General features: G+C 55.6%; 2 protein-coding genes across 2 annotated transcripts in view; both read right to left on the bottom strand.

The window, feature by feature from the left end:
- Positions 1 to 506: 506 nt before the first annotated feature.
- On the bottom strand, positions 507 to 1,141 carry LOC119113777 (zinc finger protein 239). The gene has a single exon (XM_037238014.1). The coding sequence runs from the start codon at positions 1,092 to 1,094 to the stop codon at positions 597 to 599; it is 498 nt and encodes a 165-aa protein (XP_037093909.1). The 5' UTR covers positions 1,095 to 1,141; the 3' UTR covers positions 507 to 596.
- An 11,816-nt stretch (positions 1,142 to 12,957) lies between these two features.
- The window catches only part of LOC119114078 (protein regulator of cytokinesis 1), a 14,403-nt gene continuing 1,383 nt past the window's right edge, over positions 12,958 to 25,977 (bottom strand). Inside the window, exons 2-9 of the mRNA XM_037238300.1 lie at positions 18,254 to 18,433; positions 17,260 to 17,310; positions 16,715 to 16,813; positions 16,472 to 16,633; positions 15,759 to 15,979; positions 15,090 to 15,245; positions 13,410 to 13,554; positions 12,958 to 12,963 (exon numbers count right to left, since the gene is read on the bottom strand). Coding sequence (XP_037094195.1) covers positions 12,958 to 12,963; positions 13,410 to 13,554; positions 15,090 to 15,245; positions 15,759 to 15,979; positions 16,472 to 16,633; positions 16,715 to 16,813; positions 17,260 to 17,310; positions 18,254 to 18,433 — 1,020 coding nt within the window. The remainder of the gene's footprint in view (positions 12,964 to 13,409; positions 13,555 to 15,089; positions 15,246 to 15,758; positions 15,980 to 16,471; positions 16,634 to 16,714; positions 16,814 to 17,259; positions 17,311 to 18,253; positions 18,434 to 25,977) is intronic.

The following is a 25,977-nucleotide window of genomic DNA, read 5'->3' as shown; positions in this document are numbered from 1 at the left end:
ACGTGTCCGAGCCCGGGATTACCTCATGTTCAACCACACGATGCATCAGATCAGCGAGCCCTGCATGATGTTCCGGGAGGATTGTCCCCAGATCGTCGTCATCCATTCAAGTTACGAAGAGCCGCGCTGATACCGCGGGTCCTTAAAGCACAGCGGTGGGACACGCCACACGTGCATCCGAACACCCACGGGGTCGGACCCCCTGACCCCCTGGTGCCCCCTGCTAGCCGCACGAGAAACACGTCACAATCACGAATAAATCACATTGCAGGCAGAAATACCCTTCGGTTTAATGTCACCTCCAGTTGTGTACAATACCATCAATGCCGCGCATTCACCCAATTGCTAGCAGCAGCAGCGACAGCATTTTACCTTCACGTCATATGCACCGCCCGTTCGACGAACTTTGAGGACTGGAGGGCCATCGCGGGCACCTGAGACTGCGTTCACGACCCGCCGCGGCGGTCATCCCCGCACACGCCTGTCACAGCGATGCGGCAGCACGGTCGTCTGCACTTCGCCAGAGCACCAGCACCGCTCCCCTCCTGTCACACGCAGCACCAGCCGCGCCCCAGCCGCAGCCAGCGTTCCCCGCTCTACTCCAGCACCAGCAGCACCGAGCTCTCCGACGGCGCCTGCCCGAGCGGCGGCGGCGGGGGCGGCGGCGGCGGCGGCGGCCGCTCGGCATGCACCTTCATGTGCGTCTTCAGGTGGTGCGACTGCCTGAAGCCGCGCCTGCACACCGCGCACACGTACGGCTTCTCGCCGCTGTGGATCTTGGCGTGGTGGAACAGCTGCGTGCGCGTCGAGAACCTCTTGCCGCACGTCTCGCAGGCGTACGGCCGCTCGCCCGTGTGCGTGCGCGCGTGAATCTGCAGCGTCACTTTGAGCGCGAAGCCCTTGCCGCAGATGTCGCAGAGGAAGCGGTGGGGGTCCGTGTGGGTTCGCGCGTGCTTCTGCAGGGCCTTGTCGTCGATGAAGCCCTGGCCGCACGTGTCGCACTTGGCCGGCCGCGTGGCGTCGTGCAGCAGCCGGTGGCGGCTCAGCCAAACCTTGGTCTTGATGCGCTTGCCGCAGATGTCGCAGATGTACATCTGGCCGTGCGCGGCGGCGCGGCAGACGTGCGCCTCCAGCTCCGCCGGGTCGGCGAAGCCGCGCCGGCAGGCGGCGCAGCGGTGCGGCCGCGGTGGCCGGCCGGCCCGACTCGTCTGCTCACGTTCGTGGCGACGCACGTGATACTCGAGGATGCGCCGCTGCGTGAACTGCCAGCGACACTTGGGGCACGGGAACTGGCGCCGCTGCTCGTGCGCCTCCACGCTGTGGCGCACGAGCGCGTCCAGGCGCGTGTAGGCGCGCTCGCACACCTCGCACTCCAGCCGCGGCCGCTCCGAGTGCGAACTTTCGTGGCGAGTCAGGTTACGCTGCGAAGCGAAGCGGCTGCCGCACTGCGAGCACTCGAACGGGCCGGCGCCGCTCGGCCGGCGGCGCGAGGCGCGCGTCTCGGCCGCCTCGCTGTCGGAGGACGCGGCCGCCTCCGGACTGGCCTCCGGGCTGGACGGCTCGGCCGCCGGCGAGTCGGGCGAGAGCGGGTCGCGCTCCGGCGGCGGCGGCGGCGGCGGCGGCTCGGGCGGCGGCGGACTCGCGCACCTGTGCCGGTCCAGCTGACACTGCTGCGCGAACGCGGTGCCGCACCGTGCGCACGGGTAGAAGCCGGTGCGCGGGTGCGGTGCGAAGTGCTCGCGCAGCGCGACGGCGCTGAACTGACCGCCGCACGCGCCGCAGCGGGTCGGCCCGCGACCCCGACGGCGGAGCTCGCGGCGGCCCACCGCTGCTGTCGCCGCCGCCGGCGGCCGCGCGCGCCTGGCAGCGGCGGCGGCGGCCACGCGGTGGTGGCGTTCGTGGCGCGCGCGGTCAAGCGGCGCGGCCAGCTGGCGGCCGCAGCGCGAGCAGGGCGCTGCCGTCGGCGCCGCGTGCTGCCGCTGGTGCGCCGCCAGCGCCAGCCGGTCGGCGAAGCGAGCCTCGCATCCGCCGCAGCCGAACGGCGGCGCCGGGGACATGGTCACCTCGAGCAGGGCAGAGAGCGTGTCGGCGACCGGCCGCCGCCGCCGCTGAGGATCATGCGCCGGTGCTGACGCTGGAGGCGCTGGCGGCGGCGCTGGCAGCGCTGGCGGTGCTGGCGGAGCTGGCGGGGCTGGCGGGGCTGGCAGCGGCTGCGGCGGTGCTGCCGGCGATGGCTCATTCCCGCCCGGCGCTGCCGCTGCCGCTGCCGCCGCCGCTGCCGCTGCCGCCGCCGCTGCCGCTGCCGCCGCCGCTGCCACTGTCGCTGCCGCTTCCGCTGCCGTCTCCACCTCGGTCACAGCGTAGCACGTGAACCGCTGCGTCGGAGCACCTCCCTCGCCGCCGTTGACCGACGCCTCCTCCAGCTTCAAGATCCCAAAGGGCAGCTGCGCGACCCCCGACCCTGCACCGGCCTCCATGCGGCTGGGAGAGTCGTGGCCTTCTGCACGCCGCTGCACGGTCCACAGCTCATCTGCGTCAGGGCTGGGCGCGCCGTTCCAGTAGGTGGCGGATCGTGCCGTCGCCTCGGACGCCGCCGCCGGCCGCGCGTCACTCCCACGCCGGCACTCCTGGTGTGACGTCACCACACTGTCTCTGACAAACGGCGGCGCCTGTCGGAGGACGGTCCGCGCCTCCTCTTCGCACGTCCTCCGTTCCAGGTCGTCCTCCACGCCGGTCCTCACCTGCGGGTCGTCTGACGTGCCGTCGTGCGTCTGCAGCGGGTCCCCGGGGGACGCGAGGACCGCGGCGGCGTCCGACAGCGACATGGCGCCGTCAGATGGCGACCGTCAGCGGCATGACGGCCGCCTGTCAGCCGGCCGGCCGTCGGCGGAGACCCGGGGACATTCGACAGATCAGCTGCACGCCGACTTGTCAGCCAGATGCCGTCTGCCGGGCAGGCTGTGAATAGCAAGGCAGGGTCAATGTTAAAGCCTTTCTGAACGCGTTTGTCATGAAATGTGCACCTCACACTGGGAAAAAGACGTCAAAATGAGCAATAGCATCACCTACCAAGGAAATGTGCATAGAAATGCGAGCGCAACGGTAACAAGTCATGGATGATTTTGAGCTGAAATTCCGTTCCTAAAGTTAGTATTCAAATTATTATTTAGTAAGGTCATACACTTATTTATTGTGCATTATACACACACACATATATATATATATATATATATATATATATATATATATATATATATATATATATATATATATATACGCATATATATATATACATATATACATTTATTGCACTATTTCATTTTTAATAATACCAATTTATCAATGACATGATTAAACCTCGTACCTTATTATTTGCACGGACAAGGCTGGAAACTTTGCCCTTCCGCCGCATAACGTCACTATCTGTTGCTGACAGCCGGACTCGCACCAACGACGTCGTACAGTTTAAAAACATGCGTCGGCAGGCTGCACACATCTGCGCGTCACGAACAGGAGGACTGGCTCGGGCCTATAAGCCGACGTTTAACCGCCGCTGCACACTCATAACGGGCCGAGCAGTAAGCAAACCATAGCGCTGCATACGCCCACTGCCGAGCCGTTTACGTCCACTCGTCCGACGGCGTATCTAACGGAGTCTCTCGATAATCGGACACGCTCGTGACGTCATCCGGCATTTCGAGAGTAGCGGTTCTGACCGTAGGATGGGCCCATTCTGAGAATGGGCCTTTCGGGCGTAGGTCTTCTGAGCGCGGTATTCCAACCGAAGATCCTCTGAGCGTAGCCATTCTGAGCAGAGGTCCTCTGAACCTCACTCGCACAAAGCATCGCACTGCTTAAGGGGAGAGGCCATGGCCCTAGGAACTCTTACTTGGATAAAATATAAGACTTAATAATTAATAAGACTTTTGAATAGCCGCCCTGGCCCGCCCATCATGTTTCAAGAAGCGTTTTTAGAAGAAAATCATTAAAGTCATTTTTGTTGGCCGCGGCTTTGTATTCCTTGACACACGTTTGTCCTTTCCTTTTCATCACAACGTCTTTCGAAACCTCGTTTTCAGTGTTATAACCACTTACAAATAATCCGATCACTAAACTTGCCACCACGGAGAGCCTGTTTTGCTCCACATCAGTAGGTGGCTTTGTAAATGCACGACAAACATGTTTAACATGTTTTGGTAAGATTCGACGGACGATGCGCCACACAAGCATGGCAGTCTCAGATGGCAAACAACCAAGCTTTCACATGGTCGATCATATGGTCGATGACGGACATAAAATACCCGTGTCCAAACGTACCCGCCTGGGCTAGCCTGGCACCAGGGAGCCGTAACAAGCCACTGGTATTTTCCTGGGGGAAACACCTCCTGCGAATGCCTTGTTTGAGCTTACGGAGAGCTGTAACTTCTTTGATTTTTTACAACAGCCGTGTAAAAATGTTGGTCGGAGCATCGGCCTACCTTAGATGCGCCTTTCCTGGTTTGGCCCCATGCATATTCCTTTTGACTTTCACGCCTATTTCCTAAATACTGGGGAGCTCTACCAACCACTTATTTAACAATCCACCCGAATGCATAAACCAAGTCACATTTACACTTTTAGGGTTACGTAAGCCGTAGATTGAGACAATGAGTGACCTGATGCAGCCAACTAAGACAACGGGATTACCTCATTCCGGCCTGGGTCGTTTTGTTTGCTGGATTCTGTCAAAGACGGGTCACACGACATTGCAAGATATGGGGAATCAGATGTCGCGGTGGTTGGCTCCAGCTCAGCGGGACCAGGAGACATGAGAGGATCAGATGGCATGGCAGGACCAGGAGATTGGATGCTGATGCTGGGAGAGGCTCCACCTAAAGGTGCAATGTTATCAGGCACATATCTGCAACACATCAGTGCAATACAATGTGACCACCTGTGCAACAAAATTTATCCACCCGTGTCTTAGATAGTATAGCCCCAGGAGCATGATGGTCTACACAGATGGTGGATCAGGTCATATCAGGTCATCAGGTCAGATGTTGTCATACCAGGTTAGGTCATCAGATCAGCTTGTCATACCAGATGATGTCAACAGGCCATCCGATCTGACTGCCATGCCAGATTAGGCCTGATCAGGTAATCATGCCAGATCAGGTAATCATGCCAGATCAGGTCACCATGCCAGATCAGGTCTCAAGGTCAGATCAGGTCATAAGGTCAGATCAAGTCACCAGGTCAGATCAGGTCACCCAGTCAGATAAAGTTATCAGGTATCAGGCTAGAATGGAGCAGGGAAAACACAGCTGATACATCATGGCTGCACTTTAGCACTGCTATTTGATGGTAAACAGCACAGGTTTACCAAATAAATTGTAAAATGGTTTGGGTAATTGGTTTGGATAAATAAGTATCTGTAATTTTTAGATCAATGGTAAAATCATGGTAAAATCACCGATAAAATTGCCACTGATAAAAATAAAATCACTGATAAAATCACTAACTTTGTCATCACTGGAAAACTTATAAATCATACATAACTTATCTTTAAAAGGGCCATAATTTTAAAACCACCTTGCTCTTGATACCAACCTCATTAATGGGAAGTGCCACATGAAGTGGTAGTGGTGCTTTTTACAGCACATGTTATGTCCATGGCACAACAGAAAACAAACCACATGCCAGAATCACAGATGCTTAGATATAATGTTATACTCCCATTTGCAGCACTTGGCAGTCACTACAGCTTGCTCCAACATAGTGGTGAAGTTGTCAATTAGTGGCAATGCACCGTCCTCCTGTTTGGGGGCAAAACGTATCTCACATGTTTGGGTGAAGACCTCCCAGCCCGCGCTCTGCGTAGCCCATCGTCGGGGTCGGACTCCAAGCTGTGCATCCATACCCAGCATTAACCAAACCGGGAAGTGGTCGCTTCCAGCCGCGTCCCATCCACAGACCAAGAGGTAGCTTGCTGTGCTGGATCAGGGCTTTAATTACCCACAGGATGCAGGGCTCCAGGGTCCAGGGTCCAGAGTCCAGGGCTCGAAGTTGGATTGGACGGACATGTCAGCAGCATGCCACAAGGTGCTGGGACCAACGCTATTCATAATCTTCGTGAACAACCTACCAGATCAAGTGTGAAGCCTGGTCACGGACAACACCAAGCTATACTGTTGTGTTCTGAGGCCCCTGACTGAGTCTCCTCTACAGGTCGACCCTGACTGAGTCTCCTCTACAGGTCGACCCTGACTGAGTCTCCTCTACAGGTCGACCCTGACTGAGTCTCCTCTACAGGTCGACCTCGACTGAGTCTCCTCTACAGGTCGACCCTGACTGAGTCTCCTCTACAGGTCGACCCTGACTGAGTCTCCTCTACAGGTCGACCCTGACTGAGTCTCCTCTACAGGTCGACCCTGACTGAGTCTCCTCTACAGGTCGACCCTGACTGAGTCTCCTCTACAGGTCGACCCTGACTGAGTCTCCTCTACAGGTCGACCCTGACTGAGTCTCCTCTACAGGTCGACCCTGACTGAGTCTCCTCTACAGGTCGACCCTGACTGAGTCTCCTCTACAGGTCGACCCTGACTGAGTCTCCTCTACAGGTCGACCCTGACTGAGTCTCCTCTACAGGTCGACCCTGACTGAGTCTCCTCTACAGGTCGACCCTGACTGAGTCTCCTCTACAGGTCGACCCTGACTGAGTCTCCTCTACAGGTCGACCCTGACTGAGTCTCCTCTACAGGTCGACCCTGACTGAGTCTCCTCTACAGGTCGACCCTGACTGAGTCTCCTCTACAGGTCGACCCTGACTGAGTCTCCTCTACAGGTCGACCCTGACTGAGTCTCCTCTACAGGTCGACCCTGACTGAGTCTCCTCTACAGGTCGACCTCGACGCCCTGGCCAAGTGGCTAGAGGAGTGGCTGCTCCCTTTAATGCAACAATGCCCAAAGAAATACATATCCTGAAGTGCAACCCGAGACTGACCTACTTCTTGCAGAGCACTGAAATCGTGATCAAGTCCACCCATAAGGACCTGGGAATATTTGTGGATCATAGGCTCAAGGCCGACCAGATGGTGGTCACGAGCTCACCAGCATCCATGTTCATATGCTGCCACTGCCCTTCAAGATCTTAGTTCACCCCTGTTTGGGGTATGGCAATATCATCTGAGTCCTGTTTGGCAGCCTAGACCAGGAACGTCTGGAGAGGGTTCAGTGACAAGCTACACATCTTGTCCATGAAGTGAGGCACCAGCCCCACTCGGACTCAGTGACAGAGTTCCTGACAAGAAACAACTGGGAGGTGGCAAGAGGACACCAATGGGGGCCAAGGAAACCTCCAGCTGCGACTGACGTCAGTCGTAACTTGTTCACCACACAGATCATCAATGACTGGAAAACTTTTCCGCATGGGGTTGCACAATGCTCAGTCTATTTATGTTCTGAGACTGTTTGATTACCTGACCAAGAACCTCATGAGATTGGGACCACCAGGCCAAGTGGCATTTTATAATTCCTGATCACCATAAGATAAGGTAAGGTAAGGTATCTCATGAAAAACCAGCCACATATGCAAGATGGCATAATATAAGAGGGGGCTTGAATGGCATATGCACCCGAAGGATATTCTGGTAAAAAGGAACTTGATTCTAACAGTTCTGTGTTTAGGTACCTCATGCATCAATTGTTTCTGGCAATATACAATTTTCTAAACTTCTCTCAGATAGCATTCCCTGTTTCCACCATATGCATTGGGGGGGGGGGGGGCGCAAAGGAGCATTTGGTAGGGGGGCTCACTACAGCTTTGGGAGGGCTCAGACCTCCCAAAAGTATGCAAAGTGGTACCCCCAAAAACCATTAAACAAAAATGAATAACCAAATTCAGGTAAGCATGAAACCATCAACCAAAAACAAATGTATGACGAGACCATGCATAACTTTCCAAATATTGCAAATATTGCAAAATTATTCTAGACATTGTGCAAACATTTTAGACATTGAAGATCCATCACAATCAAGCATGTACCATTCGAGATCTGAACCTTCTGCTCACCCGGGGAAGTGACTTCAGAATGTTTTAGTACGCTCCGTCAGTTTGCCAACTACAGCACACAAAATACTCTACCTGAAGTTGGGAGTCAGACTAGGCATGGAGCAGCCTCCAATGAAATCCACTCGAGTTTGGCTTAAATGCTTGAGAGCTCAATCAAACCCACACGTTCCCAAGGACGACGGCTGCGGAGGCAGTGAATGCAACGCTCTTGTTGCGAAAAGGGACAGCTGATCGAGGCTTCGTCAAAAACACTGCCTTATACCTTGGCTATTTAGTGTTATTCAATACCACCAGGAGTGCGCGAACTATGTTCATGTAAGGGTGGGGGGGGGGGGGCGACTCCAAAATACCGAAATAGACCCATAAGATTCAAAGTCGGGCCACCTTCAATCCAGAATGGGGGAGATAAGCTCTCCCCACCGTCCCGCCCCCCGCTCCCGCGTCTTTGAATACAACTCTCTCGAGCACGCAAGTGCATTTCGTACCATATATGTTGTGTAAGAGCTCGTATAACCAATATATACTCGAATGTCTGCATATTTTGTGTATAAACACAGGTGTGATAGCTGATTGTGAAGTGCAGTCATTAAAATGGCAATACTTACAGGCTCGCACTCACCCAGAAAGCTTCGATTGCGCCTTGTTGGAGCAAATAAGTTCTGGTTACTGCATGTAGGTTTCCGACAGTAACAACTTCCGATCATCCGAAGTACTGCCAGTCTGTGCCTTCGGCTGTGACGTTAGATATCAAATTGCTGGTGTCATCAATTTGCGCCTCGGATCCGAGGCTTCCAACTGATTTGTACGCCTCACAGCTTCGATTCGTCCGTGCAATTATACACTGAGCGAAAATTACTAATGTATTTCTTTATTCTATGGAATAGTCTGACGCATGGCTACAATAAGCGATTAAAAACATATGAAACAGAAACAGACTTACAGAAGAGCACATTCAACAATTTACACACGACCACGTCGCATATCATGCAAACCTTCACGAAACAGATAAGCATTGGACGAATCCCGCGGGTTAATGATGCGAGGAAAATCATACCATTGATGACGCATCTTCACAGAAAACGCTCCCGGAACGCGCTGATATTCAGAGTGTAGCTTATGCTATCCCAGCGTCTGCACATTTCAGAAACCCCTTACCGCCCCTCTGCACTTTCCCAGTTAACTTCTAAAACGCCCCCTCGTCCACGAGACGCACCCTTCGGTACAATGAAACGAAATGCTCCTTAAAAGCCGCCGCAGGTACGCTGTCGGCACCAAGTCGCACATTTACGCTTCCCAGACGGACACAGCTCAGATACTGCCCACTCTCCTGCGGACGTGGCACAAAATCTCGACGTCTTCCTCTACAAGCTTAGTGTCCATGTTTTAGTTGCCCCTAACATCAAAGACACTGCCCTGCTGCACTCGCGGACGTGAAACGAAACCTCGATGCCTTCTTCTACAAGCTTAGTGACCATGTTTAGGTTGCTTCTAACGTAAGCCCGGGCGGAAACGTCTCCCACGCTCGTCACCAGTCCAAACACCGCGTTCAACCCACCATTGGCCGGCCACACCCCCGCCAACGGCGTCATGACGTCACTACGGCCCGCGCAGCCTCCTCATTGGTCTGCACGGCTGCTCCGATGTCCGATCCGTCGGCACGGGCACCCGCCCGAGGTTCGCCAAGCGACTCCAGAGTCCGACGTTCACATGGCGCGTGCAGCCGTCATATGAGGGCCGGACCAGTCTGACATCACAGCGCGCGCAGACCGGCGACCCGCACGGCCGCCGCATAGTCTGACGTCGCACCAGCGCTGCAGCCCCCACGGTCCGCTGCCGCGCCTCACACCAGCCCCAGGTGGCCGCCGGCCAACGGCGAGCGCGGTTCCGGCCGCGCGGCGGCGCCGGGCGGTCTCAGGCGCAGCGTCAGCACTCCCCGCGGCGCTCACAGCAGCACGGGCAGGCCGAGGCGGCTGCGGTGGCGCCCCGTCGCCGCCGCCGCCGCCGTCCTCGGCGAGCGGCCGGCGGCCGGCGAGGGCGCGGCCAGGCGCGCGGCGCGCGGCGTGCGCGGCGTCCTGGCGGCCGGCGCCGGCGGCAGGCCCACCAGACGCTGCGAGCGGCGGCGACTGCGCGCGGCGGCCCGCAGCGCCGGCGAGCCGCCGGTCGCGCCGCCGCCGGCCGCCTGCAGCCGCTGCAAGCCGCGCGTGAACTCGGCGTACGACATGTCGGAGGCGAGGCTGACGTTGCGAGCGCTGAGCTTGCCCGGCGCCGTGCGGGCCATCGAGGCGTTCCTGTCGGCGAGGGTCAGAGTCAGGGGCCACGGCGGGAGGGGCGGGTCAAGGGCCACGGCGGCGAGGGTTAGGGTCAGGGTCAGAGGCACAGCGGCGAGGTCACGGGTCACGGCGGCGAGGGTCAGGATCAAGGGCCACGGCGGTGAAGGGCGAGGTCAGGGGTCACGGCGGCGCGGGTCAGGGTCAGAGGCCACGTCGGTGACGGGCGAGGTAAGGGTCAGAGGCCAAGGGTCAAGGGCAGCGGCGGCGAAGGCAAGGGGTCAGGGTCACGGGCGACGGAGGCGAAGGGTAGGGGTCAGGGGCGGCGGCGATGGGCGAGGCAAGAGGCAGCAGCGAGGGGAGGGGTAACGGGCGGCGGCGAGCAGTGGAGGGGTTCAGAGGCGGAGGCAGAGGGCACACTGCGGCACGTAACATGGCCGAGCTCCATGGCCGGCCGCAAACCTCAGGACGGAGACGTCATTCCAATCACCCCAGAACATGCGTGGGCGCTTACAAGTGACGACACATACATCACAAGCCGTGCACCCACGCGAGGGCGGCACCGCTCCCATGTGAGGCAGTCAGCGCAGGCGTTATCGTGTTCAGCTCAGCACGTTAGTGCGTCGGCTAGCACTGTTAAAGGAGTTTGGGCAGGCGGGGTTCACCAATGGACCAAGAATACGCAACGAAGCCACCATCGCGCTCATTAATGTTTTTTTTTTGTTCTTTTTGTGGGGTTATGGTGCGGGGACTTCGAGGGTGATCTGACCCCCAGCCCCTGCGCTGAACAGGCGCCGATTATATTTTGAAGCTTGAAAGAGGGCGCATCGCAGAGCGGCGCCTCCGGTCATCTACGACCTGCGGCCGAAAACCCCGCGGCCAACACGACCCGATCCGGCCACGCAGGTCAAAGCCATTCTCCACGGACGCGCGAAACGATCCTTTGGGGCAGCAACAGACCATGCCAGCGGCGCCGGCTCGCCTGAGCGCGCTGCCGTCGGCTAAACCGCGCCGCACAAAACGTAGTCACAGTCACGGACGCTCCGTAAAGGCGGTCAGTGCTGTACGCGTGCACAAAACGTAGAAATATGTGCAAACATAAAATAATGTGGTGTATAGGCATAAACGTGCAGTCAACACACAAACTAGCGACATATGTCAGCAAAAGCTGTTTCCAAGACGGGACAAGCTCATTCACGTAGTAGTAAGTGCAAAGAAAAACCAAATTGGAGTCATAGACAGACGCATCTGAGAGGGGGTGTGGTCCAAATACGTCAGCCAGTGATGTCCGTCCAATACAATTTAGACAAGGCGAAAAGGGCACTTTTCCTCCAGTGTCATAACAGCCAGTAAAACGGCAGCTACTCCCCATAAATGTACGAGATCTGAGTCCGTCAGCAGAAAAAAGGATTACCTTCAGCAGACCATTACTGGCCGACGGTAATCACGGCTCTCCAACGAAAGCCCAAGACGCAAGTCAAGCTTCGCCCTTCAGTTAGTAAACATGTGACTCCGGCGATGAACCGGCCGTCGCGTAGCGGTTAGCCCCGCGGAGGCCCGCCAAGGGCACCTCTCAGCGCGCGGAAGTCACGCGTCAGCATGCAGCGGAGCCGTCAGGAGCCCCACGCAGAGATGCCACTGCCGGCGACACCTCGGGGCACCGACGCAGACACCGCAGGAGATCGCGCGCGCGCGACAGGAGACAGAGAGATCGGGCTCGTGCGCGCCCGAGGTCGGCAGGCGGCGGCGCGCGCCTGGGCAGCGGCAGGCGGAGGCGGGCGCCAGGCTGTTACGAGCGCCGTGCGGTGCTTACCTACACCTGGCGGGACCACTCACTTGTGTTCCGTGAGGCGGTTCATTTGGATCGGAGTCAACGGCTTTCTGCGAGGCAACCGGACGGGCCGGACGGTTAGACACTGGTCCGGTCGGGGGCGGGGGCGGGGGAGGCAGGTCACGTGTGTGCCAGGCGAGCTTCCGTCGCTCGTCGGCACGTGTGTTTGTGTGACGAGTAGATGCGAGTGCCGTGTGTGTAGAACAGCGGATGTTATTCGCGTTCCACACACAGGTGTTCAAGACCCAAAGGCAGAGCCGACACGGTCTCTGACCGTGCCCCCACCAGCCAGTCGGCGTTCGCGGCGAGCACGCCTCGTGCGCACGTATGGCCGCCGCCTGCGTGCCTCGCTCAGACACCGCCTGACGTCCATCCAGCGGGGAGCGGGTCTGCCATCCGCCCGCCGTCGACCCCCCGGCACCACCACAGAGAACCGCGCCTGGCGCCGCGGCCGGGCCGGGCCGGGCCGGGCCGGGCTGGTCCGCTCACCTGTTGGCCGCTGCGGCCGGGTTGAAGAGCGAGAGCGGGGTGCGCGCGGTGCGGCCGAGGCCGGGCGAGGGCGCGCGCAGCCGCGAGCCCAGCCGGGTCGACTCCAGCCGGCGCTGCTTGGAGGGCGAGCCGCCGCCGCCCTGACGGCGCTTGGCCGGCGTCACCGGGCGCGCCCCGAACATCGTCTCCTGACGGACACGGGCGCGCCGCGGTCAGGGCGTGTCCAGGTCAGGTCACGGTCAGGTCACAGTCGAAAGTGGAACGGTGGAGGCGAGCGCGGGCTGTGGTGGTGTAGAGGGGATATCTGGTCAGGTGCGAGGTCATGACTCATGGGCCGTGCGACAGGGTCAGGCGCGTGCAACGCCAGGCAGGTCAGACTAGTTTTACCACAGCGGCGACCCTGTGAATAGCCGTATAAGTGAAGCAAGCGCGGTGGGTTACCAATTTTGAATGAAACCCGTTTAAAGCTCAGACTGAAAAGGCGTTAAAGTTGCATACGACTTTCGGCCACTCAAGGAAAAACCAGCGACGTTCGAACCTCCAAGGCACACGAAATTGGCACTTCCAGGATGAATAAGCGTGAAAAGTTGTTTCTGTCTCATTGTTGCCTTCGATTCAGCAACCGGTCGTCATTTTTCCCGCTAGTTTCACAACCTATCACGAGTCCAAAGCAAACAGAGCAGCTCCGTCCCACACAGAACGCCTCGGAAGGGAGCCAAAACCAGCCGCTCGCACCCGCCGCTCCCGGCCGGCCGCCGCGCCGCCAACTCACATGCTCCAGCTGGTTGGCCTTCTTGGAGGCGCGCTCGACACGCTCTTGCTCCTTGCGCTCCTGGTGGTCCAGCTTCTGCTGCTCGATGTACGCGGCGAAGTCGTGACCGTGCACCAGAAACGTCGTGTTGTGCTGACACTCCCATCTGGCGGGGAGGAGGGGCAGGGGGAGGGAGGTCAGAGGAGGGCGGCACCCGCGGCGTAGCAGAGCTGTCTATTCAGGGCGGGGGGGGGGGGGCGGTCAGGGGCAGGCGGCAGGCGCGGCGCAGCAGAGCTGGCAGTTCAAGGGGGGCACCGGTCAGGCCGCCGAGCAGCGCCTGGTTCTGAACGCACTGTCGAGTCCTGCGCCGTACGCAATTACGGCCCCCGCGCCCGCACGGAAAACAAAACTGGCAGCGTTGGAGGCGTGGACCGCTTGTAGCGACCCAGTCATTTGCTGGCAAAACACAACATATCCCCTTTGATGAAATGGAGAAACGAAACGATAGCTGCGTCGAGCTGTCGCGGCCGCGGGCGGCGTCTGACGTCGGTGATATGGATCCTCGGGCACCGCAAAACCTGGTTCACGCGGCGTCCATCCGCAGCTCGTCTGCGCCTAGCGCTCACCACCTACTCACGACCGGTGCACTGGAGCGTGACCAGTGACGTCACCATGGCGGTCAGATACCGACGTCGTCGTCTCGTCACACGAGAGACCCGCCCCATTTTCCTCTACCGGTCGGTGTGAACAAGCCATTGTCAAAAATAGCATGCTACCAGAAAGTTCGCCTCGTTGTCTCCCCGAAACCGAGGGCAGTTTACCTAGAGCACATGACAGGTGCTCAAATACTAGTGAGAGGATGTGTGTGCCGTCCGCACCCAGCGCGCCGGACTTCCAGCGACACGGCGCGGCACGTCACGTGCCATGCTGGGACAGGACCCGTGCCTGACCAGCCGAACACGTGACAGCACCGGGCGGCCCGGCACGCCCGGGGGCGTGCTGCTGACCTCTGTATGAGCTGCTGGAGATCGCTCTCCACCTTGGGCAGGCGGCGGGCGATCTTCTTCCTCTCCTTCTCCTCCAGCAGCAGCTGACCGCCCCGGTTCGAGTACCTGGCGACGGCGCCGGCGGCCACAGGTCAGCGACAAACAAACGGTCGCCGAGCCGCCGGCGGCCACACCATCAGCCCCAGCTGCCAACCGAGCTTCCGACTACGACTATAACGACACACGCTTCAGCTGTTTCTCTCCTACCACGGCCGACTCTCTCTTGCGCTCCGATGAGCCCCATCCGTGTACCCAGGCCGCTGCGGTTCGCCCTCCCCCGCCAAGAACACGCCCGTCCCTCGGCCATAGAGGCCACGAAGGCGTGCTGCCATCCCTTAGCCGGAGCCGACGGAGCCGCCGGAGCCGCACGATCCCATCCCTCGGTCGGGATGGGATCCTTGGCCGACGGAGCCGCATGCTTTCGCCGCCCGCTAGAGAAGGTACCAAGGAATGCTTCCATCGTTCAGGCACAAAGATGTCAAAGGGGGCATTCATACCTCGGTCAGAGACGGCGATCAAGGCTCCCAGCGATATGGAACCCCGACAAACTGCTGCGCGGCCCCGCTTCTGCTACGGTGTGGGGTCGGTAAGGACCTTACCCGTCGCGCGCGGCGATCAGCGATACCCCAGCAGGATCCAGCAGAGGCCGCCTCACCGTGCCGGGTCGTTGGCCCGCTCCTCCAGTTCCAGCATCTTCTTCCACAGCTTCTGATGCTCGTCCACGTCCTTGATGAGCACGCGGTTGGTATCGTAGTAGCGCCGTACGCGCTCCAGCTCCTCCTCGTGCTGCTCCAGCAGCGTCTCTGTGAACCTACCGCAGCGCGGCCGGGTCGCACGGTCAGGCACGCGCTCCGCCATGGGCGCGCCTCCAGCGGCGGTGCCGCAGGCTGGTCAGCTAGCCCAGGAACGGGACAGAGCCACCGCTCGCGTCCATGCCGTCAGTGCACGACGACGAACCATTTCACGAACGGTAATGACACGCACAATGGACAAAACACTGCGGGCCATACTCCCAAAATACGATGTGGACGCCCTTGCTTTTGCATCCAAGACGGTTTTCGCCATTGCGCCCACGCCCCGCCCCGCCCCGCCCCGTTAGCAGCCAATAACAACCACAAAAGAGGGTGGCTGAAGCGAAGACGGTGGCTGCCCTTGAGGCGACGACGGTGGCTGCCTGTTGGCTGTTCTCATCCTTCCCGTCATTGCGCTCACGTTTTGGCGGTGAACACAGCCCATCTCGGCCAACACAACACAGGCGCAGCAGGCTCCCTGCTGTGTCATCCGTGAGGGAGAAGCCGTCCGCCCGCCGCCGCGACCGACTCACGTTTTAGCCGTGAACGCGGTGAAGGCGGCCCGCTGGCTCTCCGAGTAGTAGCAGCGCTCCCACAGCTCGGCGATCTCCGTGCGCAGGGCGCGCACGAACTTCTCCACGTTCTGGCGCTTGAGCTCCTCGTGGCGCGCCACCTCATCGCGCAGCACGCGCAGGGTGCTGGGCTTGTGGCCGGTGCAGCTGGCCAGCACGCTGGTGCGCCGCTCCTCCGGCACCTGCGACCAGGCCAGCGCACGCGGCGTGAGCGCGGCGGCCGCAGGTACACTCCCCACGGGTGGTGGATGGGATGAGGCTCTCAATCCGCGCACGTTACAGGAAGCGGCGCCGAAGAGTGCGCTAACTGCATTCCAGAACGACTTGGGGTGTTTGGTCTGCTCTACTGATCAGTCGCAATGCATGGGCAATATAACCGTTTGGAGCCATATGCATCAGTCGGGCGGGACTAGAACGGGGAGCGCCCAACGACACATTGTCGGGGAGAATAGCACTGCATGCCGACAAAATGTCCGCATCGCGTGACACCACGCCAGAAATCATCTGACCACTCATACTAAGCTTAACGGCTATCAAATTTGAACGAGAAAACAAGTTCCGTTCCCGTTAACGGCTAACTGACGTCCATCGTGAGCGGTTGGCCGGGCCGACCCGGGCGTCCCGCACCGGCGCGCGCTCACCTCGAGCCGCGCCCAGAGCCGGCCGAGCCGGGCGCGCAGCGTCTCGGCCTCCGTCTTGTTGGCCGCCTCCTCGGCCTCGAGCCGCTGCAGCCAGGCCTCCAGCGACGCCAGGTTGGCCTCGCTCAGCGGGAACTCGCCGTCGGCAGCCCAGACCGCCTGCGACTCCAGCTCGCCCTCGGCCGAGCGCTCCAGCGCCTCCAGCAGCGGGTACATGCGCTGGCGCAGCGCCTGCAGCGCGCCGGCGCGCCGCTGTCGCTCGCCCTCCAGCATGCGCACGTGCTCGCGCACCTCGCGGAAGTCGGCCTCCTGCGGGATCTCGGCCGTCAGCGACAGCGGCGGCATCTCCAGCTGCGTGCACAGCGCCGCCTCCTCCTCCTGCCGGCCAGAGGGTACGCGTCACCCGCGGCACACACGGTCGCCGAGGCTCGTGCATGCTGACGCGCCGCTGCTCCGCAAACGGCGTGAGGACATCTGGCAGCAGATGGCAGGCGACGATGCTGGGACATCACATCCTGCCAGGCTCCACATCTGAGAGACGCCAGACGTGCTGTTTGAAAAGCGACTCGCATTTAAGTCGCCATTCCTTTCATTTTTGAATTTCCAGATAGAGCACACTGCACCCACGAGTTCACCAGTGCAATTTCTCACAAGCGGCACCAGCAGCATGCTGTAAAAGCCTGCTCACACAGCCGGCCGTCAGACCGCCCGGCACGCCTCTTCCCATCCACCAGGAGCAGCTTCATAGCCGGGACGCCAGCAGCACAGTCCAAGCCTGCTCACTCAGACCGCGGTTACACCGTCACACGGCTCTCCACACTCACCCGGAGCAGCTTCATGGTCGCCACCACCTCGTCACGGCGAGCCTGCAGCTGCTGCAGCCGGGCCAGCAGCACGCGGTCCAGCTCCAGCAGCGACAGGTTCTCGTCCGGCTCCTCCACCGCCTGCCCCAGCTGGGAGGCCAGCAGCAGCAGGTGGCGCCCGTTCTCGTCGATGTTCTGCGTCAGCGTGCGCACGCGCCGCTTCTCCTCCTCCACCTCCTGGCGGCGGCAGACGGAAACGTGAACTGCGGCGGGCGGCCAGAGGTGGCGCGTACGGATGGAACGACTTCTGAGATGGAGCCGCTGGCATTTAATGCAAACCAAGGTGAAGTGAGAGGTCGTCATGATTCTTTTGCGATGACTGGGGTTTCAGATTGCGCCGAATACTAGGATCATTTTGCGCCCATAGCGTGGTGTGTCTGATGTTTTAAAAATCACCTGCACTGCTTCAGTGGCCCTGGTGGCCTTTGCTACGGTCTACCGGACAGCCACGAGCAATCGAACTCTCCAGGCCATCCGAAACGTACAGCATTCTGGCGTGTGACTGGTCCCAAGCGCAGTAACAAACAGCCGCCGCACACAAACGAACGCGTTTCCGTCACGCTGGGCAGCAAGAGAAACACCAACCGGGCTGGCGCCTCTTGCTCTCTGCTCACCGGCCGCAAACATCAGAGCGCGCCCATCACGCTGCGGTGCGGGCGGGCGGACAAGCTAGCGGGCGCGTGAGCCAGCGAGCGGGTGAGCTAGCGGGCGGGTGAGCTAGCGAGCGCAAGAGCCAGCGAGCGGGTGAGCCAGCAGGCGGGTGAGCTAGCGGGCGGGTGAGCTAACGGGCGGGTGATCTAGCGAGCGGCTGAGCCAGGGGGCGGGTAAGCCAGCGGGCGGGTGAGCAAGCAGGCAGGTAAGCCAGCAGGCGGGTAAGCCAAGCGGGCAGGTGAGCTAGTGAGCGGGTGAGCTAGCGGGCGGGTGAGCTAGCGGGCGGGTGAGCTAGCGAGCGTACCTCCTGCATGGTGGCCACCACATGGCCCCAGATGTTGCCGAGCCGGCCCTCCCAGTCCGTCTGGGGCACGCCGATCTCGCGGAACAGCTCCAGCAGCTGCTTGTGGTAGGCGTCCAGGCGGGTCAGCGCCACCGTCCTCTGCCGGGCCAGCGACTCCGGCAGCGGCGACCCCATCGCGGTCTGGCCACCGGGAGGGGTGTTACGGCCGGCTCAGGGACGTGTGGCAGTGGACAAATGACAGGCTGTCAGCAGGGTATCGTGCATGGCACTCAGCTTCATTTCATCCCCTTGCTGCCTAGTACCATGTAGCTGCCCTGGAGCACAAAACCATTTGTGCTTTGGGGAGAGGTGTTTTTTGGTAGTCTTTTTGGTCAAGATGCAACTGCAAATGGACAACTTATTATGCATCATTTATTCACTTATGCTTATTGTGCTTGAGTCTTGTGTCCAAAACTGTTTGTGGGACTGTGGAGGGAGATCCTTTTTGACAGTCTGTTTCTAGTCAAGCTGCAACTGCAAATGGACAACAAAATGTGCAACATTTACAAAAGGATGTATGCATACAGTCTACAGACCATGTTTTTAGTGGAACCATTGGTACTAAATCCCAGCTGGAGGTAGTTTAAATTAGAATTCCTTCTGATACTTTTGATCACCATAATTTGCTTTTCCTGGCCACAGGTCTGGGCCACAAACTCACTGCACCATTTTCATCAGCCAACACGCTCTTATCTAGCACTGGAACAGCACCTCAGGGAAGGGTGATGATGGATAGCGTCACAAGCTGTTGCAAGGAGAGTATCTTGGGGGCCATGTGCACACTTTTAGTAGAGAGCAGTGTTAAAGGCTGTCTGCTTGTGATGAGCTTTAAGGGAGTAAGCAAGGAGGTGGCAGGACTTTGGCAGGACTTCAACAGGCAACAGCCTTGTGAACGATACCATCAAGAGACTCGTTGAAAGCAGTACCAGGGTGCACAACAGGATGTTGGCAGGACAGAGCTGGGCCACATCATCATGAGCAAATGGCATCACATAGTTGAGACCTCTTAAATGCAGCATTGACCATCAGTGTGGGCCATTAGTTTGGAAGAGACTTTGAAAAATATCATGATTATCTAGAGCAGAAAACTTCGCAATCAACCTTTCTACACCTTCACCAAAAACATCAATAGATGCGTACAAATCAGAGTAGCGGCTCTTCACAGACAGAATGCTTTGCTATATGTATTCCCACTTTACTAGCAGAGATGTGGCTACCTTGGCAGATGCCAGGTTGCCTGCATACACAGCTAATTGTCATGGACCTGAACATCTGGATTTTAAGAAGCTATCTTAGAATAAGGAAACTATGAACCAAGTGGTAATGATATCAGCTGGTCCACATATCCACATCTCACTGAGTTCCTAAACACTGATAAACATTTTGAAAAATATGATATCAAAGTGATTCTCAATTAAGCTAAAACAAATACATCACAAGCCACATCATGTGTCACAGCTTGTCGCATTTACTGCAATCATGTAATTGTTTTGACACCAAGAATTCTGAAATGTGTACCATAAGCTGAAGCAGCTCTTACAAATCAAACTTAGCAAACCGCTGTTTCGCCTCGAGCCAAGTGGCACCACCTCATTTAAATTGTGAATTAAGCTTAATTATACTGGCTGCAAGACCTAGCTTAGTCAGGTGGTATGGGACAGTAATAACAGGTTTAAGCCAGTTGCAAAAGTATGCAACGGTAGCAGAATATGACGGATGCCTCGCCCACGCAAGCCTCCGTCACAGCCTAGAACAATCACATCCAGGTAACTGTCACACGGCAACCCTTAGGTACTACAACAAGCAATGATGCGATAAAGCTACATAGAACAGCTCAACTGAACTGGCGGATAATTACCTAATGCTTTCAGAATGCTATGAAGATACTTTCCGGCAGACGGCCCCTAGAATCCTTCTCACTGGTTTACAGCCAATCACGTTCAAATTTTAAACGACCGGTGTGGCCACGAATAGAGATGGAAAGCAGCACTTCTAAAAAAGTTTTATTTCAGCTTTACGAGAAGCTATGAGTGTTATTCGGAAATCTTTGGGTTCAAAATTTTTTAAAAAATATTGCGCCTAGTCTCAAAACATAAATTACTCGATCAATTTTGTTCAATCAATTATAAGTACCAAGTACCATACTGAGTACTGTTTGGCCGTAAGAGGCTGCATGCGTATTTATTCCGATAGATGTAAAAACGCCACGTCTAGCAAAAGCTACGTGGGGCATTCCACGTCAAATCGAAGGGCTGGTTTTACAGCCCCAGCTCTCAGATTTTGATGAAAATGGGTGACAGGAGTATCAGCGTGCTCGTGCTGACGACGCCTGTCACTTTTTCAGGACTTTTAGTTGAGCGGTTTCGGAGTTAAAGCGTTCGGCATTTTTGCATTGAGTGGTTGAAGGGCTTTGTTCGGCGGCGATTTTGCTCACTACAATAAAAGTAAACCGTGCGAACCCATACGTCTCAGTGATTTCTTTTTTTAACCCTCCAGACTACGTCTGTGTCGTGGTTGGAATCGTGATTGAACAACGAATATCGATTGTGGTATTATGAGCATTTGTAATGCATTTTCCATCTTCCTGCGTGATTTTGAACCTTTCCTCATTGGCATGCGAAAGAGCACAATTTGAACTCCGCCATTCACAGCTTAACTTGATGGTTATCGGCTGGGGAAGGTTTGAAAACATGGCCCATTCGCGCTATCGCCGTCGGCTGCCGGCGCAGGATCTCCCGCGCGTCTCCCGCACAGGCGACGGAAAATGAGCGCATTGTGAGACAACACTAAGCGTGGCAACGCAATGACTCGTATGCAAGTGGAAGTTGACTCAGTGCGCCAGTGACTCAGCCTAACTCACTCTAACTCATCAAAGCTCTTAAAAAGCAAGCGACCGCTTCTTCCCTTCCAACGCCTGACTCACGGGCAATGGCGGTCTGGACACTCGTTGGCGTTGCTCCATGAATTGCAAGTGTTCCTTGGACAGTTTTGGTTATAGTTAATCTGATGCTGAGGTCGTCCTCTGCCCGAAGGATATCTGCTTATGGTACGAAGAAATATATCGCCCACATACTATCCTTGCCCTGCAATGGCTGGCATGGCTTCAGTCAGCATGCGCCCGGGTGGCCGGTTGGATACCCTTCGCTCGGGCGGGGGTCAGTTTGACCCCCGCCGAGGTCTCAGGAACTAAGAGAGCTAGAGACACAAAATTCACAGGGTGTGTTGGCCTGTACATGAGCTCAGTTAGGTCAAAGTTTGAGGTTTTTAGGTTATGACCTTCGGGCCACATAAGGTCGAACAAGGTCGACTTCTAGGTTGGTCTACAAAGGTCCCCTAGAACCTAGATAACTGTTCTAAGCAAAAGGTCACATGCTCATTTTAGGTCAGCGACCTTGTTCTTAAAAACAAAATGTTGACCTGGGTCATTTTAAGTAAGCGGCCTATTATGAGCTTAAAGAAGTCCATGGAAAGTGTAGAATACGGTCACTGTTATCAAGAAATTCGAAATGAACACCAGAAACTCCCCCATACAGCAGGCCCCAGAGTAATAAAACATGTTTGTTTTGACCTTTGTCTGACCTTGATGCCTGACCCTAGGCCAATGTAATTTATTCATTCAATTGTTGTGTTGCCTAAGAAAGTATCCCAGAGATGCATGGCTTCGTCTAACACTCCGTTGTTTGATCAGATTGAACAATTCCACAGAAATTGCATTCGCTGAAAACATGGTCTGACTTTGACCTGCCATAGGTCAGCGACCTCACAAGGTAGATCATTGCTTCACCACTTATGATCATCGAGGCAATGCCTTGTCATAAATCGACTGCCTGGAAGCGACTGCAAATGGTGGCGAAAAGATTGGCTCAACGAAAATGTATGGGCTTTTACGAAACGGATCTCCTGTCCGACATAGTTCGATGGCAGTGAACTATGCAGTAAGCATTCGTCGCCCAGCCGGAATTTCTCATCTGCTCACAGTACTCCATCGCTACCCGCGAAGAGCCCTTACCTATGTGATGCGCAGGCCTGTCTCCATCGTTTCCGGTGAGGGATAATTGAGTCAATCATCTGTGACGCACGTAGCCCATCTTGACAAAACTTCGATAGAACTTGCGTGAAATTGCCAGGCGCTCCAAGCTATTCGCAATATAAGACTTTTGCAAGATGGCGGAATTAACGTCACAGCATGGATTTGACCGCGACACTTCCTGCTTCATGGCATAATATCCGGACAAATATTCCTTGACCCGCTATTTTCTCACAGACTGTTCATTGAAACGCAAAGAGGGCATCAGCGCAGCACCAGGCAGGCACCAGCCCAGCACCAGGCAGGCACCAGCACGTGATTTAACACCACATACTAACGATCGATTTGTATGTTAGGTATTCTGATTACTGCGAAACTGTGCAAGCACACAATGAGTGCACAACATATAACCGATCAGAAAGAAGGTGTGAATGCGTAATCTCGACATTCCTACAGAACTTTCTATTCCTCAAGGTACATTAAGTAGAGTGCAAGGTCATAAGACATGGAGAAGTGCCGGGATCTCAGAGTATCGCCGGAGGGGCGGTGATTCCTCCGCTGGGTTTAAATTTTTGCAGAGGTGTGGGCGCCAGGCGTCCGGACGTCGGCGCGCCAGGCCGATAGGGTCCCCCAGACACTGTTGGGCCCACGGCTGTAACTGTCACTGCACTGTTATTCTGCACTCCGATCAATGACTGACCACGACGGTACCCTCACTCTGCGTTGCGCTGTTTTTGCCTCCGACGGGGTCGGTGTTTTTAAGGGCCGCCCCCTATTGATCGTCCTGGCACACATATCTGGAACTAGCTCCCGGGCCGAGCGTGACAAACAAAAACCGCACTCGCACATTGGAAAAGCAGCATGTGGCCCGCAGCGGATAGATATGCCGCGCGACACATGCACATTCAATTCAAAGGAGCTTAAAGCAGCTTCAATACGTCAGTTTCCGCAGCTTATCCAGTATCCCGTGTTATGACTGTCAACGTGCTATCTTGTTCTGTCGGGCCGTGGCCTCTGGAGATCACAGTGCTATATCGGGAGAAGCCGTTGGATGTCCTTGTTATCGGTTTTGTTACCGTGTAAGCTCCACCAAAAAAGCTTAGATGGGTTTCAACATGTTATATTACTTTGCTTATGCACAATTCTAAAAATCTTGCAGGGAATCAAATGGGTAGTACAGATCGGTGTTAAAGTCAATAGAAAGTCACGTGTTTCCCCAGAAACTGATTATTTCCGGACTTTTATGAGTTAATCTCTTGAACTAGGCATCATTTGATGTTGCAATTGGCACGTTTCGACTTGGCATTGTGTGTCACCTCTGAAAAGATGTTATTTTCATTTCCTTGGCCATGATCATGACGCGATCTGATATGGTAAGAAAACTGATTCTGCCACCTTACTTTTTCACCTCAAAACTTTGAGGCAATTAGTGTGTAAATTCGACTTAAGAGGTTTAGACCAGTTTCGACAGGAAAGTTTACCGTACTCATCATTCATCATCACGTGTTATATTTCTTCACGACAAGCATCAACCTGGTATTCGGGGACCTCTGAACATCGCAGCCTTTATGCTCTGGGAAAGGTCTACAGTTGTCCTCATGTGGTACATTGCACACGTGTCGCGATTGTTAAGAAAATTGAACGGGTCGTGACTTTCCGGGTCGTACGGTCACGTGTTAAGGTCGACGGGGAATAATGTATTGCTCAGGAACTGACTATTTTCACACATTTATGAGCTAGTCTTTTGAGATAAGCGTCACTTGATATTGCAGTTGATACCATTCGACTCGGCATTACCTAGCCGCTATGCAAAGGAGTCATTCATACTTGCTTGAGCGGGGCTATCACGTGACCTGCCATGGCCTGAACGCTGGTTCTGTCAACTTATTTCTTGCCCCTAAAAACCTCGATGCAACTCGGATGCGCATTCGATAAAAAAATATTTCGATCTGTTTTATCGTGTCAGTTCACGGTACCTAGTCAGCATCCCGTGCTATATTTGCTCACGTGTTATGTTCTGTTTGTATGCAGTGACCTCTAAGGGTTACGATTTTTGGTGCCCAATGAAAAGCCGAGTGATGCCCTCGTTATGCAAGATGTTCCTCATTTGAAGCAACTTTATAGAACATCGAACGACCCCATGTTTTCCAGCTAGTTTTGGCTCAATTCGGCGTCTGAATTCCGTGGGAAAAGTATATGACACGAAAAACTAGGTTAAACAGAATTAGCGGCATTGTTTGTGCTGTTGGGCTACTGCGTCACCTGATATTGCAAACCAGATCATATATAGCATCTTGCTTTTGGACATTTAGCGGTTGACTTTGTATGACCCGTGGAGATAAAACCGCTCCATGCTCCACAAAAGGCATGTACGTCAGGCGTTAGCGCATGTTGAGCTATCTGTGGTACAAGCTGTGCTAAAATCGAAGGGGCCGTTAATTTCTGCTTAATGTGATATCGAACTGCTGCTTGTTTCACAGGCATATTGCGTGATCAGATTTGAGAGGCAACTCATTTTGTTTTTAAATCATTGCGTCATAACATGACGTCATTCACGGGTTGACTGACCAATCACATTGGAATCTGTTCAACTAAGCTGTTCTACGTTTTTGTGTCAGAGCAATTCGTGCATTATTGTACCCTTGGCTGGTGGGCTGGTTGCGCGGTTTGGAAATGTTTTGGGATTGTGTGGTTGTGATCCGTTTTTGCTGCGGGATGGGTGACGGATGGTTCCGAATACTTTCATGCTGTGGTTAGGATTGGCAGAGTAATTATATGCGTATTGCTGTTTCACCCGCATTTTCTTCGTTGGCTGCGCATTGTAGTCGAGGGGGAGAACTCGAACCAATGCCTCATAATTGTTTCTCCATGAGTTGGTGGCTTGTATGTTTACTTGCGCAGCCAGCCATGTGAGTCATATGGATAGCAGTGTACTTATTTCACACCCTTCCTCCCTGCATTTGACCTTTTGTTCTTTGCATGACTGGCACAAACTATAAACATTCAGCATAACATTACAGCACTCAATATATACATCCTGCATCTTGACATGTCTTCATCTGACACTGATAGTTTTGATGTGGTATTTTTTCTTGTAAACAGCACCTATGTAGGCCACAGTGCATGGGTATGCCAAGGCACCCGCTGTCAGGGGTACTGGAATTGGGTAAGAGGAGCTGAGGCTGAGAGTGAGCCCCCACCCTCCTCCCCTCTTCTCTCCAAAAATGTAGCATTGGCCCCATGGGAATCAACTAGAAATAAATGACAAAAATAGCCATTGGCTGCCAAACTTATTATTTCCATTGTCCTAGGGGCCATGAAAGTAGGCCATGTTGCAATGGTTATCTTGGATGAGCTATTCTCATCAAAAGTCATCATGTGTATGTTATTAAAATGATAAGCATGGTTAAAGAGGTGAAGAGTCTGCCCATTGAGTAGTTAGCATTACCCAATAAATATGCATTTAAAAAACTGGACAAACACTGGGCACATTGAATTAATCAGGCCAGGGGGCATACTGACTGAATAGTTAGTGTCTGACTCCCATGTGGGCAGCCCAGGTTCAAATCCTGGTTGTGTCATTGCCCCTGAGTACCAATATGGATATAAACATGTTTGCCCCTCATTAAAACAGTCATGACTGCTCCCTTAAAAAAGA

This window comes from Pollicipes pollicipes, unplaced genomic scaffold (genome assembly GCF_011947565.3).
Source record: "Pollicipes pollicipes isolate AB1234 unplaced genomic scaffold, Ppol_2.1 Scaffold_7262;HRSCAF=8765_pilon_pilon_pilon, whole genome shotgun sequence".
Taxonomy (NCBI): domain Eukaryota; kingdom Metazoa; phylum Arthropoda; class Thecostraca; order Pollicipedomorpha; family Pollicipedidae; genus Pollicipes; species Pollicipes pollicipes.
Note: the sequence above shows the minus strand (reverse complement) of the source record. Positions and strands in the feature narration are given on the sequence as shown.

Excerpts from the sequence above, each read along its gene's own strand:
- LOC119113777 (XM_037238014.1), bottom strand. The coding sequence starts at position 1,094 with ATGTACATCTGCGACATCTGCGGCAAGCGCATCAAGACCAAGGTTTGG.